Source organism: Rhineura floridana, chromosome 1 (assembly GCF_030035675.1).
Source record: "Rhineura floridana isolate rRhiFlo1 chromosome 1, rRhiFlo1.hap2, whole genome shotgun sequence".
Classification (NCBI taxonomy): domain Eukaryota; kingdom Metazoa; phylum Chordata; class Lepidosauria; order Squamata; family Rhineuridae; genus Rhineura; species Rhineura floridana.
Window position 1 is genome coordinate 81,651,914 of NC_084480.1, and position 14,762 is coordinate 81,666,675.

The window sequence follows — 14,762 nt, forward strand, 5'->3', positions numbered from 1 at the left end:
AAACCTTAATTAACCGGGCTTTAACAGTGCATTTGTTCGTAAAAAGTTAAACCCATTTCTGGCATTATAAGAAGATTTAGATGACTTGGAAAATATAAGTTGCACTCACTTGTTGCTGTAGGCGGATCTTGTCCTCTTCCAGTTGTCTGACCTTTGACCTCTCCAGCTCAACCTGATGCACACATTCTTCTTTTACTCGCCGCATTGCGTCTTGAAGCTCCTGACGGTTTCGTTCATGCTCTGCTTGGAGCTCTTTCTTCAGTCTTTGGAGCTGAAAACGTTTAAACAAAAACCAATGACCAGATATTTCAGCACTACAAGTTGCCCAGATGTAAACCTACATTGTCTCATTTAGAACATGCACTTGATTGGCATATTACTCTCAGGGCTACGCTTTACAGCCAGATGCAGTTCCCTGATCAGCTTTTCTTAAAGTTGTAGCAATACTGTATAAATATAGCCCAGCTGTGTGGAGCGTGTTCCACAATATCCATGGAGTTAGGAGGAGGGGGGAAAAACATAGTTCCTAGCTATGTAGCAGTGATTTCTCTACCCGAGCTGATGGCTTTGTAACTTTTAATTATTATTATTATATTATAATATTATATTAATAATAATAATATATTAATAATATTAATACAGAAATAGTCAATGGATGCAGACTGCACCTTGCATATTTTAAAATATTTCCACATAGAATAAGGACTTATGCTCCTCTTTGCTTTCCCACCTACCCTAAATCTTGCAACGAACAAAAAAACCCCCAAAGACTCCAGAAGTATGTACTGGAAAAAATCACATTCCATTGCAAGCAAACATTTCAATCCCAAAACAAGCCTAAGATGACTGGCACACAAGGGAAGGGCCATAGCTCAGTGGCAAACCATCTGCCTTACATGCAGAAGGTCTAACATTCAATCCCCAGCATCCCCAGGAAGGGATTGTCTGAAGCCCTGCAGAGCCACTGCCAGTCAGTGTGGACAATACTGAGCTCAATGGACCAATAGGTCTGATTTGGTATAAGGCAGCTTCCTACGTTCTGATGTTGCTTAGCTGGTTCATGATCAGATCAAAGATTTCTCAGGATGGGGAGAGACCATAGCTCAGTGGTAGAACATCATCATCATCATCATCATCTGTATGCTGCCTTTCCATAAGAATCTATGCTCAAGGCAGCTCACACTATGGGAAAAAAGTTACATAATGGCATGCAGAAGGTCCTAGGTTCAATCCCTGGGATCTCCTATCTGAAACCCTGGAGAGCCACTGCCAGTCAGTGCAGATAGTACTGAGCTACATAGACCAAGGGTCTGCTTAAGGCAGCTTTCTAAGAATCATGTGGAATAGTTCTTTTGATACAAACTTTGGTTTTCCCATGAGCACAATACAAAGGACAACATTGCTTTGCGTATGTTTACCTCAGTTTCAGCACTGACAAGTTGTTTTTCACGCTTCTCTAAGTCAGTCAACGTTTTTTGAAGCTTTTCTTCCAAAACTGTATATTCAGCCACCTAGAACATAAGCAGTTTAAAGAAAACAAGAAATATTAAAATATTTCTAAACTGAACAATGCATTTGTCCTTGTAAGTCAATATATCCTTGCAGCAGAAGCCAGATTTCAGACAAACTTGAAATCCCACAAAACAAGTTACAACTTGACTTTAATGCATATAGTGAGTTTCCAAATATTATGTATGAGAGCTTGGGAAGGGAACAAGGGAAGGGCCATAGCTCAGTGGCAAATGCATATAGTGAGTTTCCAAATATTATGTATGAGAGCTTGGGAAGGGAACAAGGGAAGGGCCATAGCTCAGTGGCAAACCATCTGCCTTACATGCAGAAGGTCTAACATTCAATAGACCTTCAATGCTAATAGCCTTCACCAGGAGTCAGGGAGCAATCCTAGCTATGAGAAGTCAGTGTTATTTACATAGGCTTAAATTAAGCCAGCATAACGTATACCAGATCCAAACCCTGTTCAGGAGTGAGGCTACTGCCTGGTGAGCTGGCGAAAGCCTGGGAGAAGGTTAACAAGCCTTTAAAAATAAAAGTTTGACTTACACCAGTCTTTTTGCCGGTGTAAGTTCCATTGGGTTGCCAGGTCACATGACAGAGCTAAACAGAGTTAGGATCCAACCTCAGTCCTCCCTGACTGGTCTCACTCCTCCCATGCCCCCTTTTTGGGACTTAGCCAGCTTTGGCTGAGCTGGGATGAGGGACTTGCCCTCATGTATCTGCAGCTGAGCCATAGATTATGACTTATGCCAGTACAGCCACAGCTGAGCCACAGGTCCACTAGACCCTAACTTGCTCACGTTGGCAGATCTCAAGATTGGATCGCTCCCTTAGGCTACAGTCCTATACACACTTACCTGAGAATAAGTGTAATTGAACTAAATGGGGCTTACCTCAGTATAAAATTGCCCTGTAAGGTTAGCATTGTTACATGCTTTTTTTTCACCTACTCTTAACTGAAATGAAAAATAATGCAACTTAATTCATAAACCATTCCAGGGTATATCTAAGGTTTGTTACCTGAAGTATTTTTGTGTAAGTCTATGGACTGCAGTTTGTGTCCTGGTCTGCTTCTAGTTATACAGTCACAGGAGTGGCTGTATACTATAGCCAGCATGGATGTCTTGCATTCCACCATGTTAAATTGAAGATATCCCCCATGCCATTCTGCTGCTTCCCATAAGTTCATTTCAAAACAAAATCTTACAAACCTTATTGTCCTGAACTCAGAAACACTTGCTTAACAACCCTGTACGTTTTCATGGCAATACACAAAACATTAAGAGAGAATCCAGACTTTAAAGTCTAAAACAGGAGTGAAAAATCCAGACCCCTGTTGGACTTTTCTGTCAGTGGTCTCATAATTTGTTGAAATTAAAAATCAGCCATGTTCAGAGAGTACCTGTAATCCTATTACTGACCTTGCCCCATACTCTGACCTTCACCTTTTGCAGTTTAAAAGTTAAAAAAATGAATGGCTGATTTTTAATTAATTTAAGAAAATTAACATTGGAGTCTATGATAGTGCAGGCATACTCAGTATGAACCAACTGTCAGTGTTCGAAAAACCAGATTAACAGCTGTTTGGCTTGGCTAATGAAGGTCAGTTTTGGTTTAAGTTTGGGAGGGAGACTATATGTGTGCTGCAGAATAAAAAGGTGGGGAAATCCCAAAAGATAGTGATACTGTTAACAATGTTTTCCTTTTGGAAAGGGCTTTTCCCTCTGCTCAGTGCCACCCACTGAATCTCCTCCCTTCCCTCCCTCCCCCAGGTCAGTTTCACCTATCCTAAGCATGGCTGCATGGGAGTAAATCCTGTTGAATTCAATAACCATACAAACCTGCCCTCCCCCTCTCTCTTTCCCCACCCCAGAGGCACATATTACCAAATTCTTCAAAGCTACACAGGAAGTGGATTGGACTGTGAAAGACCAACCCAAATTGTATTTAAATTTTTACAAATTTGGAGGATAGTAAAATATCTCACAGAGGAGGTCAGGTCTCTTGCTCTCCTAGAGCATTCACTATAGCTGCCCAATTTCCCTGCTTTTTAAAGTTTGATAGAAATATCTGCTGGCTATAAGTTCTTGAATTGCAAGGGTTTTTTGCCTATTAGTGAATAAATATCTAAACACATCACCTTTACCATGGCCAACTATCATGATAGTTCATTACACTGTGAAGCATTTCAAACAGGAAAAATTCTTACTTTTTTCTTTACCAATGCTTCTCTTTCTCTGTCCCGTTTCCTCCATTCTTCTGCAAGAGCTTGCATATGAGCCAGCTCCTTCTTCTTCAGCTGTGAAAAGCAGACACCATTTTTAAATTATTTTCCTTTGAAAACCATGAAATTTACATAATCCATTCAGCAGTATTATGGAATTATTTCAAATTAAATTCTCAGATACACTGAATAGATTCCAGATCAAATATACAGAGAACTCTCATTATTATTGGTGAAGATGGCACCTCTAGGGGCAACAGAAAATTGATTACAGGTTTCTCACATTTTAAAATGAAAACTGACAGAGGCAATAGTTTTTCATAGCAGTACAAAGTTAAATTACATTTGAAGCTATCATAATCAGTAGGAAAGGTAAAAAATGGAAATGGACTGCCTTCAATTCGATCCTGACTTATTGCTACCTATGAATAGGGTTTTCATGGTAAGCGGTATTCAGAGGGGGTTTACCATTGCCTCCCTCTGAGGCTAGTCCTTCCCAGCTGGCTAGGGCCTGCTCAGCTTGCCACAGCTGCACAAGCCAGCCCCTTCCTTGTCTGCAACTGCCAGCTGGGGGGTAACTGGGCTTCTTGGGACTTTGCAGCTTGCCCACGGCTGCACAGGTGGCAGGGCATGTAACCCCTGAGCCACTCACTGTGAGGGTGATCTTTAGCTGGCCCTTTACACCCAGGAGACACGAGCGGGGATTTGAACTCACAGACACTGGATTCCCAGCCATGCTCTCCTCCCCACTGTGCTATACAGAAACCCTTAAAAGTGATTGGAAAAAATACAAATAAGTTTCCACTTGAATCCAACTACAATGAAGCAGAAGAGATGAAAAAACAACTTAAGAGGAACAAAATTTTAAAAGTCACTAGAGTAGCAGAAAGTGAACATCTTAATACATTGTAAGGCCCCTCTATTAAGTCAATGTGGATAAAATCACTCTATTAGGCTAATATTGTTATGATATGCAGGCTACTCTCTTTCCAAGGTGATCTGAAAAATCCAAGGGTGGCACAGTTGTCCTTGAATATAAAGAATATTTTCAAAGTATTCTTGAAGCACAGATCAGTTTCAGCCTGCTGTCAACGAATTAATGACTAAGCATATCTTGAGAATATACCAAACTACCTCATGGCCCCAGGCAGTGTGCACGACTGGGATGACTGACATACCTAAAAACGTATTTGACTACTATGGAGTCATATATGATGGCATCACCTTGTACATTTAGGTATTTGAGAGGCAATGTAACAGAGTAAATCTGCCAAGCATACAATGCTGTTGTAAGACACACAGCTAAAGGACTGGGCCCAATATAAAAATCTTTCCCACTCCTGTTTCAACCTGAACTGCAACCTATTTGGTTTTAAGATGGCTTTTATTGTTTCATTTTCTGTATGGCTTGTTTTTATGTACATGGCTTAGAAATGGAAATGATTAAGCCGTATATAAATGTCTTAAGTAAATAAAAATAAACCTAGGTAAAAGATTGACCCCACATTGCTTTTTGGTAAGAGGGGACCTGTAGTTCCCCTTTCAAATATATAAATATATTATATATAAATATAAAGAAACCTGGTTTTCAAAAAGATCTTCTTGTACTTCTTTCCACATTTCCAATTCAAGTGCTGCTTTGTACTCTAGAGTTTCTCGTGGCTCTGGATGGACGTCAGGGACATTATGCGGCTGAGGTGGAGGAACCAGTGGTGGCACGTTAGCACCTAAACACTAAGCATGGAAATGCTGTCAGATAACTTTCAATGAAGTTGTGCCTCTTTAAAGATGAAAGAATGTATTTCCATTTACCTGAGAAGAATCAGACACCACAACCTCATGCATTTTCACAAGCCCATAATCTTCTAGAGTCACTGTATATGAAAGATCTGCTATTCTGTTGCTTGGCCTACAAACAAGAACCAAAACATTCAATTTCCTCTCCCATTTGAAACTTATATTGCTGTCTACCGTCATTTGTTTATAATGGAATAAGAAACTGTATGAGAAAAAAAGCTGACTTTCTGACGAACATAATTCTTACATTTCTAAAGGAACCTTTCCTCTCTTCCTTTCCCCCCTTGGAAAGGGACCAGAGGACTAGACAGGTTTCATGTAGATTAAAGAAGCCAACAGATCATGGCAACCAGATAACTGACCAAGACATATCACCCTCTTTTAGGAGTATGGAGTACTGAGAGCTGAAGAGGAATAGATGCTCTATTAAGGGAGCACAGAGCGTTGATTTTTTGCTCTGCACTCCTAAAGACTGGTGACAGCCACTGCTATTCTTCTTAGATACTAGTTACCAGCTAGTCTTCTGTCCTGCCTGAATTTCCTCTTTGCTCCTCCCTATCACTTGTGTTCTGGTGCTGGCTATCAGGTGATGTGCAGAAGGTTTTGCCTTCAGAGAACTGTTTGGAGTCTCTCTCTTACTCCTATTGATCTTGACCGGAAGTCAGTTTCCTTCCTCCCTTTCCCAAACATCACCTGAGATTCTGCTGCTGCACCAGCTTGGAAATTTCCAGGTTTGTGGCAACTGGATATGTTCAGAATTCACATATGCTCATTTCAATAAATCCATTTAAAATCTGTTGCTTTTTTGTGCTTAGGAAGGAAACTATTAGCCTTCCACGTACCAGGGAAAGAACACTTTTTGATCCAAAGCTTATTTTTCTGCATATCTACACAGAGTTTAATTTCAGAACCAAGTACTTGTTCCGATAAAGTGTTTGAACTTCATATGCATACGCAACCTGGCTAGTGTGGACATAGGGGAGGCACATCCAGGTCAATTATTATTCACCAAATAAACATTCCAGACTCTTTTAAGGCTATTGTACTGTTACTAAGGAGTCAGGAAGTGTCAAGAAATTTTTTAAAAATGAAACCCATGTTGCATACAGCAAATCTTTTACAGTTTACATTTGTTTGCCAAGTTTCCTTTTATCTATTTTATAATGGTTAAATAGTTCACTATGCAAATGCACTGAATATATTATCAGGTAACGTAGCTAGTTATGGGAAATAAAACTCTGACCCATGAAACAAATTGATACATAGGACTACAGCCACTTTTGCATCAGTGAGTTGAGTTTGACATGAAGTGCTAAAGCTATTTAGGTTTAGAGGACTGCCATCTAGCGGTTACTAGGTTTGGGTACACTCATGACCCATGTACAATATTATCTTGGAAGAGAATTTTCTATACAAAACACTAGAAAGTTTGATTGCGCAAACATATATTTTGAAATTCAAAGTATATTCACCATTAGAAAATTACATAAATAAAAAATCCAAGTTCGATAATCCTTGAAATACTGGTCAAGAAAACTACATTTAGAACCTTTGTGCACAGATCTACAAGTTGAAAAGTAGCACAATATTACTTTTGCAAATTCAGCTGAGTGTATTATTTTAAAAGCTTGTGAACATCACAGAAGTATGACAGTGATGCACTTTCTCATGCAACTGTTCCATTGATTTCTTTGTCCATCATCCTCTTCCACCAATAGGTGGGCGGTCCAAATTAAAAGTTAGATGTTCAAAAAACACATTTTGGTTTCTAGGTTTGTAAAAATGAGATGCAATATCCTCAATCAAAAATAAATATAAGATTTTTACTACATAAAAAAAGATGTTTGAAAAGGTCTACAGGAGTGTTAACCAGGACCAGCTTTAACGAAGGAAGCCAATTTCTCAAAACACATTGTACCCTTGTGCTGCTGTAACAGGGATTGTTTCACTGAAGGTCTGACGCCAGCACTGCTCCGCATTAGCACCTAGAAAACGGATTTTTTCCATGGCCAAAACATTTGAAAGCTGCAATCTTGCAATTCCTAGAAGCGAGTCTTTGGTCGTCTTATCTTTGTGCCACAACTCCACCAGCAATGGTAACCTGGAATACAGAAAGGAGAATATACTCTGTTCTCATTGATGGGTCTTTTCCAAAGCTGATTCTCACTTATGAACAACAGAAATATACTGGATGCAAGAAATGGTTTGCCAGGTTGGGGGTGGGGGAGAAGAGAAGAGATGCATTTCTATAACATTTTGGAGATTTTGATACAGATGCATTAGCAGAAATGAATGCCACTACATGGTAAAAATAAAACCACTTGAAAAAGTTCAAAGATATTTGTCAACGGCTTTCACAACAGTCACAGTAATTTTTCATCTTAGAAATATACAATTGTGTGATATACTTTAACTCCGTCTGTCACCATGTCTTTTGAATTTTTGAAGATAGGAAACAATCCTAGGTTATAACCATGATGAAGTTGTTATCTCAAGGTTTTCCCATTCCTATTGTTTAGCTATTAACAGTAAAAGCCCATTCTGAAATATTTTACATTATGAGTCAAAGTTCAACAACATATTCCAATGCTTTGGCTTTAGTGAGCAAGTAGTGTTTCTTCAGAGTATAATCAGTTTATAGGTGCCCTGAAGTACATTCGGTTTAAAACAGGTTTACAGGCTTCAAGCTAAGTCAATGAATGATATAGGGCAGAATCCTATCCCCACAAGAAACACACAGAGAGAAAAGTGCAATCACACCAATAGCTAGATAACCAAATGTGCTTTGCTGGCCCTAATCCAACACTTGGAGAACACCACACACAGAAAAACATAAGTCCATTTCTCCATCCACCCCTACCATGCTGGGCAAGCTCCTTGTCTGGCAAAGCAGGAACCCAAACCTCTGGCCAGGCATGCAGCAGCCCACCTTTGCACACATATTATACCTGGGTAAAACCACTATAATCCAATCTATTATTCCATTACCCCTATGGATTTGGAAACAATGGAGACCTGGCTCCTGTCATGGGGCTGTGTATAGCTGTGCATCCTGCCCTTCATGAAGAAGAAAGGATCTCACCCATACCACTAGAAAAAGGAAACCTCTCATTTCAAAATGTAGTTTCACATAAAAGCAAATGCACACATACACAGATTATGAAAATGACACCCTCGGTACATATGTTACCTGAAGAAGGTATCCTGAAGCTGATGGGGCATGGTTGCAAAATCAAATGCACAATATGACTGGGGAAGAAACACTTCCATATTCTTTCTTACTTCCACAGGAGGATTTGTCATAATGGGTGCAGCACTACCAAAGAAGGGATATGAGTACCTATTGAGTAAGGAAAATAAATAAATAAACCAAATTCAATGCTAGTAGTTTGCGTCTTCAGGACCTGTATGTAAATGGACTTCAAACTAAATAATGACATGTCTGAACATGGAAAATAAAAGCAGTTTCTGCTAATGCAGCATTTATTATGGCAAGAGGTTTACAGGCTAAATTAAGAAATGAACTCATTTCCCTTTTTCCAAATATGGATAATGAACCAGGCCTGAAAAGGATCATTCTATAATTGCCAAGTTATTTATTTTTTGAATTAAATTACTGTAATTGCTTTATTTTTTAAGTTTTTATTTTTATATATAGAAACACTTTTTAAAAAAATATTACTGAATGGAGAGGATGCACTGCATAGCAACCTCTAAGAAACATAATGGATTTCCAACCATTCCGTGTAATAAGACTACATATTTCTATGTGCTACGAACAACGTAAACCTTCATTCAATGTTTAAGCTCAGGACTGAGCACAAATTAACCTAAAAGGTTAAGCATTGTACAATAAATGACTACCCTAAAATTGTAATACAAACGACAAGAAGTGAGGATGACAGCAGCTTCATTTATTAGGTTTTCATTCAGTACTATTGGCCTAGGTAGTTATGAACATACGGAAATGGGGGGCATTATTTTAGTTCTTTCAGTGGTTTTGTTCAGTTAAAATACTGATCCCCTCCCTTCCACTACATCATTCTCCCCAATCAATGGATTATACTCATAAAGAAAAGAATGGCTATAACTTTGAACAGAAAGCTAGCTTTCTCTAACAATAAATAACAGGATAACAGATGTTCAACAGTTGTTCCCTGGAAGTGGCATATAAACAAGTATTAATAGCTGTAAAGAAAAAAAGAGGGAGAATAAAAATATGTCTGCAAAAACCCATCATCAGTATTGAGCTAATCAGATATATAAAGACTATACAAGTATACTGAACTTTGATTTGGGTTTTTCTAGTTCAGAAAAAAAGGTGGCGAGGGGATGTGACAGAGGTGTATACGATTCTGCTTGTTTTGAGGGAAGTGGACAGAGAAAAGTTTTTCTTCCCCTCTCATAACACTAGAATCTGGGAACATCCAATGCAGCTGAACGTTGCAAGCTTCAGGGCAGACAAAAAGAGGTACTTCTTCGCACAGTGCATAAAACTATAGAATTCACTCCCACGAAAGCTAGTGCCAGAGGCAGTATGCTTCCAAATACCAGTTACTGGGGGAAAGTGTTATTGTTCATGTTCTGCTTGCGGGTTTCCTGCATGTATCTGGTTGGCTGCTGTGAGTACAGAATACTGGTCTGACCCAGTAGGGCTCTTCTTATGCTTTTCCCATGCTTCATACCAATCAGAGATTGGCTGTGTTTAACGGCGAGGCAAAACTCTGATATAGCAACCTGGTCAGCCAAATACTGCCTTTTATCGCAAAATGTTAGGGAATCTATCAAAACCACAGTCTCAGGAAATGTCTAGCTTGGAAAAGGTAACATAAAACAAGGGATGTAAACTGAACCTCAACATGTCTACATGTTCTACCATGTAGAATTCTGCAAATTCTGCATTTTTCAAATAGCAAAACTAAAATCATTCCTTTTCTCTCAATGGAACAATGATCTAAAACATGCAGTACCTTAGCATACAGTTGACAGGAAACCCAGCATCCAGATTATGGAGAGTTCTTAAGTCTATTGAGAAACAGAAGTGATGGGATGCTGCTGGAACAGCAATTTTTTGCCCTGTAGTAGATTCAGAGGTACTGACATGATGAGTCTGGCGAGGAGGTACTCGGGCATTCAAGGCTGAAAAGAAACAAACACAACTGTTTTTTTTAAGACAGAGATTCTGATAAGTTTCAAACAATGTAATGTAGTAAAAGGTTTCATGCAGACTCAACAGTCCCTATTATACAGTTCTAGCACTTGCAAATTAATGTCAACACTTTTGACATTATTCTAGACAGAATTTAGTTTTCCCTTTCTAAAACCAGATTCCGAACTAGCTACACAGCATCATAGCCTAATGTCAAACTGCTGATGGTAACTGGAAGACAAGCCATGTGATGCATGCTAATCCTCATGGCAAGCTACCATATATAAAAAACAGGTGCCCATATTTCAAGCAGCCTTCACACATTGGCCGTATCGTGCAAAGTGACCGTAGGCTGGAGGCTGTGCTCCTGCATTCTGTTCACTAAGTGTTGACTCTAGCAATTTGCTTTAAGACAATTATCTGCACAGTTCTTCAAATGCAACTGTAAACCATGCACTGTGTTCTCAAGTTTACAATTATGCATAGTCCACTGGTGAACCACATAGCACTCTTTCCATTTCACTAAAGCTTTCAGAATCTTTTAAGTTGTCATAGTTCACCATGCAGTGTCATCCATTTCTTTGCATCAGTTTACCATGCGATCATAAACAAAATGTTTGTGGTATAGACCCCAGCTGTACATTTACAGTTATGAAAATTGGGATAGATGTGGTTCCTACCTTTTTTCTGTGCCTTTGGGTTCTTGTCATGCTGAAGACTTTCCACTTCACTTTCTGTTGCATCATCTTTTATGGGAGGAGAATGGCCAGGATCAGGTAGGGCATCAGGGCAACTTTGTTCTGGACTTCTTTCTTGACCATGTGTGGGAGACAAAGCCCTTTTCACATTTTCAGACTCAGCCTTTGAAGCCAATTTGACTATAGGCTGAACAAAATAATACAATGCCTAATTTAAATGTAAGTTTGCTTCATGAATGCATAACAGCAATAAATTTTTCTATTACAATATGTATTTTTTAAAAGTTTATAAAAGTGAGCTGTACCTGAGAAACTCTGCAGTCTTTTTGTAGAGATACAGACACTCCAATTGTGGGTGCCATATCTAAAGGGACTGGTGGCAGTTTTTGCCGGGCTCTGTTAGGTGGAACAAGAATGAGAGCTCCTTCAACAACTACTGGGCATTGATCGATATCCATATTCCCTTTCTTCAGCAACCCAGTTAGGAGTATTTCAGTGCTTCCAAGAGACTGGTCCCCACAGCAAAGATGGATCTATTTTTCAAAAGAATTTCATGAAAATTACTAAGCTACAGACTATATTGAGTATATAATACATACCCATATTTACACCCAACCAATGACATCCAAATAGAAACATTACGCTCTTTAAAAAGAATGTGTTTGTGATGGATGTCAGAAAAACACAAATCACAGAACCTTCCTTAGGATATCCAGAAAGTATAATATTCCCCAGATTGCGTTATCCTCCAAAAAACTGTATTCCTCAGGCCAAAACATAACAATAGGCTTCAGTAGGTCATGTTTCAATCCACAATGAAGCACAATTTGCAATCTGTAAGAGGGAAGATCTAGGACACGGGGGGGGGACTTCTGGCCCACCAGATATTTGTTGGGACTACCACTCCCATCACTGCAGATCATTGCTTATACTACAACACTAAGAAGTTTGGACTATGAACCTCTGTATGAGATTCCAAACTTCTTAGTGCAGTAGCATCACAGTGACATTCTGGGCCAGGGGTGGGGGACCTGTGCTCTTCAGATATTGTTAAGACTCCAACTCCCATCAGCCCCAGCTAGCATAAGAAATGGTGGGAGTGGTAGTTCAACATCATCTGGAGGGCCGCAGGTTCCCCAACTCTGTTCCAGGTCTTTCCTTCACCGTGTACATAGATGGCACTATATAAATATTTTTGAGTGACCATTGTCACATCTTGCAATTGTGAATTCCTCAAATTAATTATCTTCAAATTGATTACCTTCTGTGTTTTATGAACTGCTAAGGTTGTGGACCAGGAACCCCCCCCCCCCAGTTAACAACCTAGTTAGGGCCAAGCACAATCAGCAATCAAGGCCACAGGCTTAACCAATAAGGTATAGGGATGATCCAAACACTTCCTAGAAAAGGAGAGCTTTGAGGACAGATTTAAAAGAAATAAGAGATGTGGTACTCTGTATTTTTAAAACTGTCTCACATTTACCAAGTGAGACTAAAACACAGCTTCAAAATGACCCAGGAAGTCCCTTCTATATTGTCTGAAGAAGAGACGTCCTGGGTCATTCTGACACCGTTTTTTGTTATCCCTGATCTGCAACTCAAATTTTCCCATAGCACTTGTCAATTACAGCTGTGACTTCATTCATTGGCTACAAACACTGAAAGGCAGAAGTAGCCTCATTGATTTGAATGATGCCTGCACATATTCCTCTAGTTCCCATTTCTTCTGGTTCCCAGATCAGGCCTTGCCTCCTGCTTCTGAATCCACAAATGGAGCCCTCCTTATGTGACATCTTGACTGTGAAGGAACACTTAAGCAATCTCTTTGTCATTTTAATGCCTCAGTCACCCATCTCCCCAAATTCCTAGAAAGTGCTAAGAAAGCTTTCCTGTATGTGTGCAACTGAGCCCAGAGATATGTTCAACTAAATCTATTGGGTGTGCTAGGCAGTCTGTCAGTTAAAACCACCTGAGCATCCAAGCCCATAAATATAGAACGTAGTGCCTTTAGTCTTTTGTCCCTTACCTCCAAACACTGAAGATGCTGTGTACTGTCTTACTCTTCAGAGACCTACCTATGTGCGAGTATAGACTCCACAGGCTAGCGGGATCTTTAATGTTTATTTTCTCAAAGCACCGTCCTGTCCTTCCCCTTCATTTTCTTGAGCCTTATCTTTAATAAATTTCCTTAAAATTGGCTTTTGGGTTCAGTGTATGTTTGTGGCTGTGTCCTCACATATGCCTAGGCCTACTGGCTTCATGCTATCCATCTGAATGTAAACAGACTCTTGAGGAAAGCAAATGGATCCTTGCCCTGCATAGATTGAGGCGAGTCACTCTGGATGCTACCTTGTTCCTGCAATTAAGTGATTCACCCGTGACCAGGGCTGGAATGCAAAGGAGTGGTCTGCTGGCATCTACAAAAATATCCTTTGCCCAGCTGGTACCTCTAACCAGGAAATTAGGGAGTAAGCATTACATCCCTGTAGCCACCTCTTGGCAGCCCTGTTTTACAAGAAAAAAAAACACCTCTCTTTTCTTCCTGGAAAACTGGAGAGTTTAAGAGAGATTTCCCCATAAATAGGACTCTGGCTGCTTGCCAACTAGGGAGATGGACAATTGCCTCTATCAAGGAGGGGAATGGCTTTATCAACCCCTCTATGTACGAAAGCAGTGCACCTCTGAAGAGGGCATAGTAGGGACAAACAACCACAAATTATCATTACCTTTATACATGAGAGCTTCTAGAGGCACCTTAATTGCTACTGTTAGAAACAGAATTCTACACTAGGTGGATAAAGATCTGGTGGTCTGATCCAACAAGACAGTTCTTATGTTCCATGATCCATATTTCTGGGTGCTGACTAGTATAATCGGCAGGCCTTAAAGACCAGTTTCTACCAAATTCAATACACTGATGATACTCAGTTCTATTTTTCCATTACATCCAAGACAGGAGAGGCTGTTACAAGACCTAGACCAGTGCCTCTACACAGTGGTGGAGTGGATGAGGGTCAATAAATTGAATTTGGAAGGACAGAAGTCTTGTGGACGGGATGGGAGATAGGCTAATTGCCTATACTGCATGGGGATGCACTCCCTCTGAAGCATCAGTTCAAAGCTCAGGGGTACTCCTTTATCTATTGTTGCCACTAGAGGCCCAAGTGACCTCTGTGGTTAGGAGTGTCTTCTACCAGCTTTGGCTGGTACGCTGTGACCATTCCTAGACTGGGATACCCTGACCACAGTGGTCCATGTGTTTGTAACCTCAGGAGTTGCTTACTGTAACACACTTTATATGGGGCTGCAATTAGTGAAGAATGAAGTGGCCAGACTGCTCACAGGAGCAGACTACTAGCAACATGTTACACCTTTGCTG

The 14,762-nt window shown here is 40.0% G+C and overlaps 1 protein-coding gene across 5 annotated transcripts in view; it reads right to left on the minus strand.

Annotated features, from left to right (window-relative positions):
• The window catches only part of CEP120 (centrosomal protein 120), a 44,306-nt gene that overhangs the window by 19,228 nt on the left and 10,316 nt on the right, over positions 1-14,762 (minus strand). For 3 of the 5 annotated variants that reach the window (XM_061625014.1, XM_061624977.1, XM_061625004.1), the window contains exons 7-16: positions 11,689-11,916; positions 11,366-11,591; positions 10,507-10,675; positions 8,727-8,876; positions 7,455-7,637; positions 5,552-5,648; positions 5,321-5,473; positions 3,725-3,814; positions 1,419-1,511; positions 110-271 (exon numbers count right to left, since the gene is read on the minus strand). In XM_061625014.1, the coding sequence (XP_061480998.1) occupies positions 110-271; positions 1,419-1,511; positions 3,725-3,814; positions 5,321-5,473; positions 5,552-5,648; positions 7,455-7,637; positions 8,727-8,876; positions 10,507-10,675; positions 11,366-11,591; positions 11,689-11,916 (1,551 nt within the window). The remainder of the gene's footprint in view (positions 1-109; positions 272-1,418; positions 1,512-3,724; positions 3,815-5,320; positions 5,474-5,551; positions 5,649-7,454; positions 7,638-8,726; positions 8,877-10,506; positions 10,676-11,365; positions 11,592-11,688; positions 11,917-14,762) is intronic. The other 2 variants (XM_061624995.1, XM_061624985.1) reach the window with 2 other exon arrangements.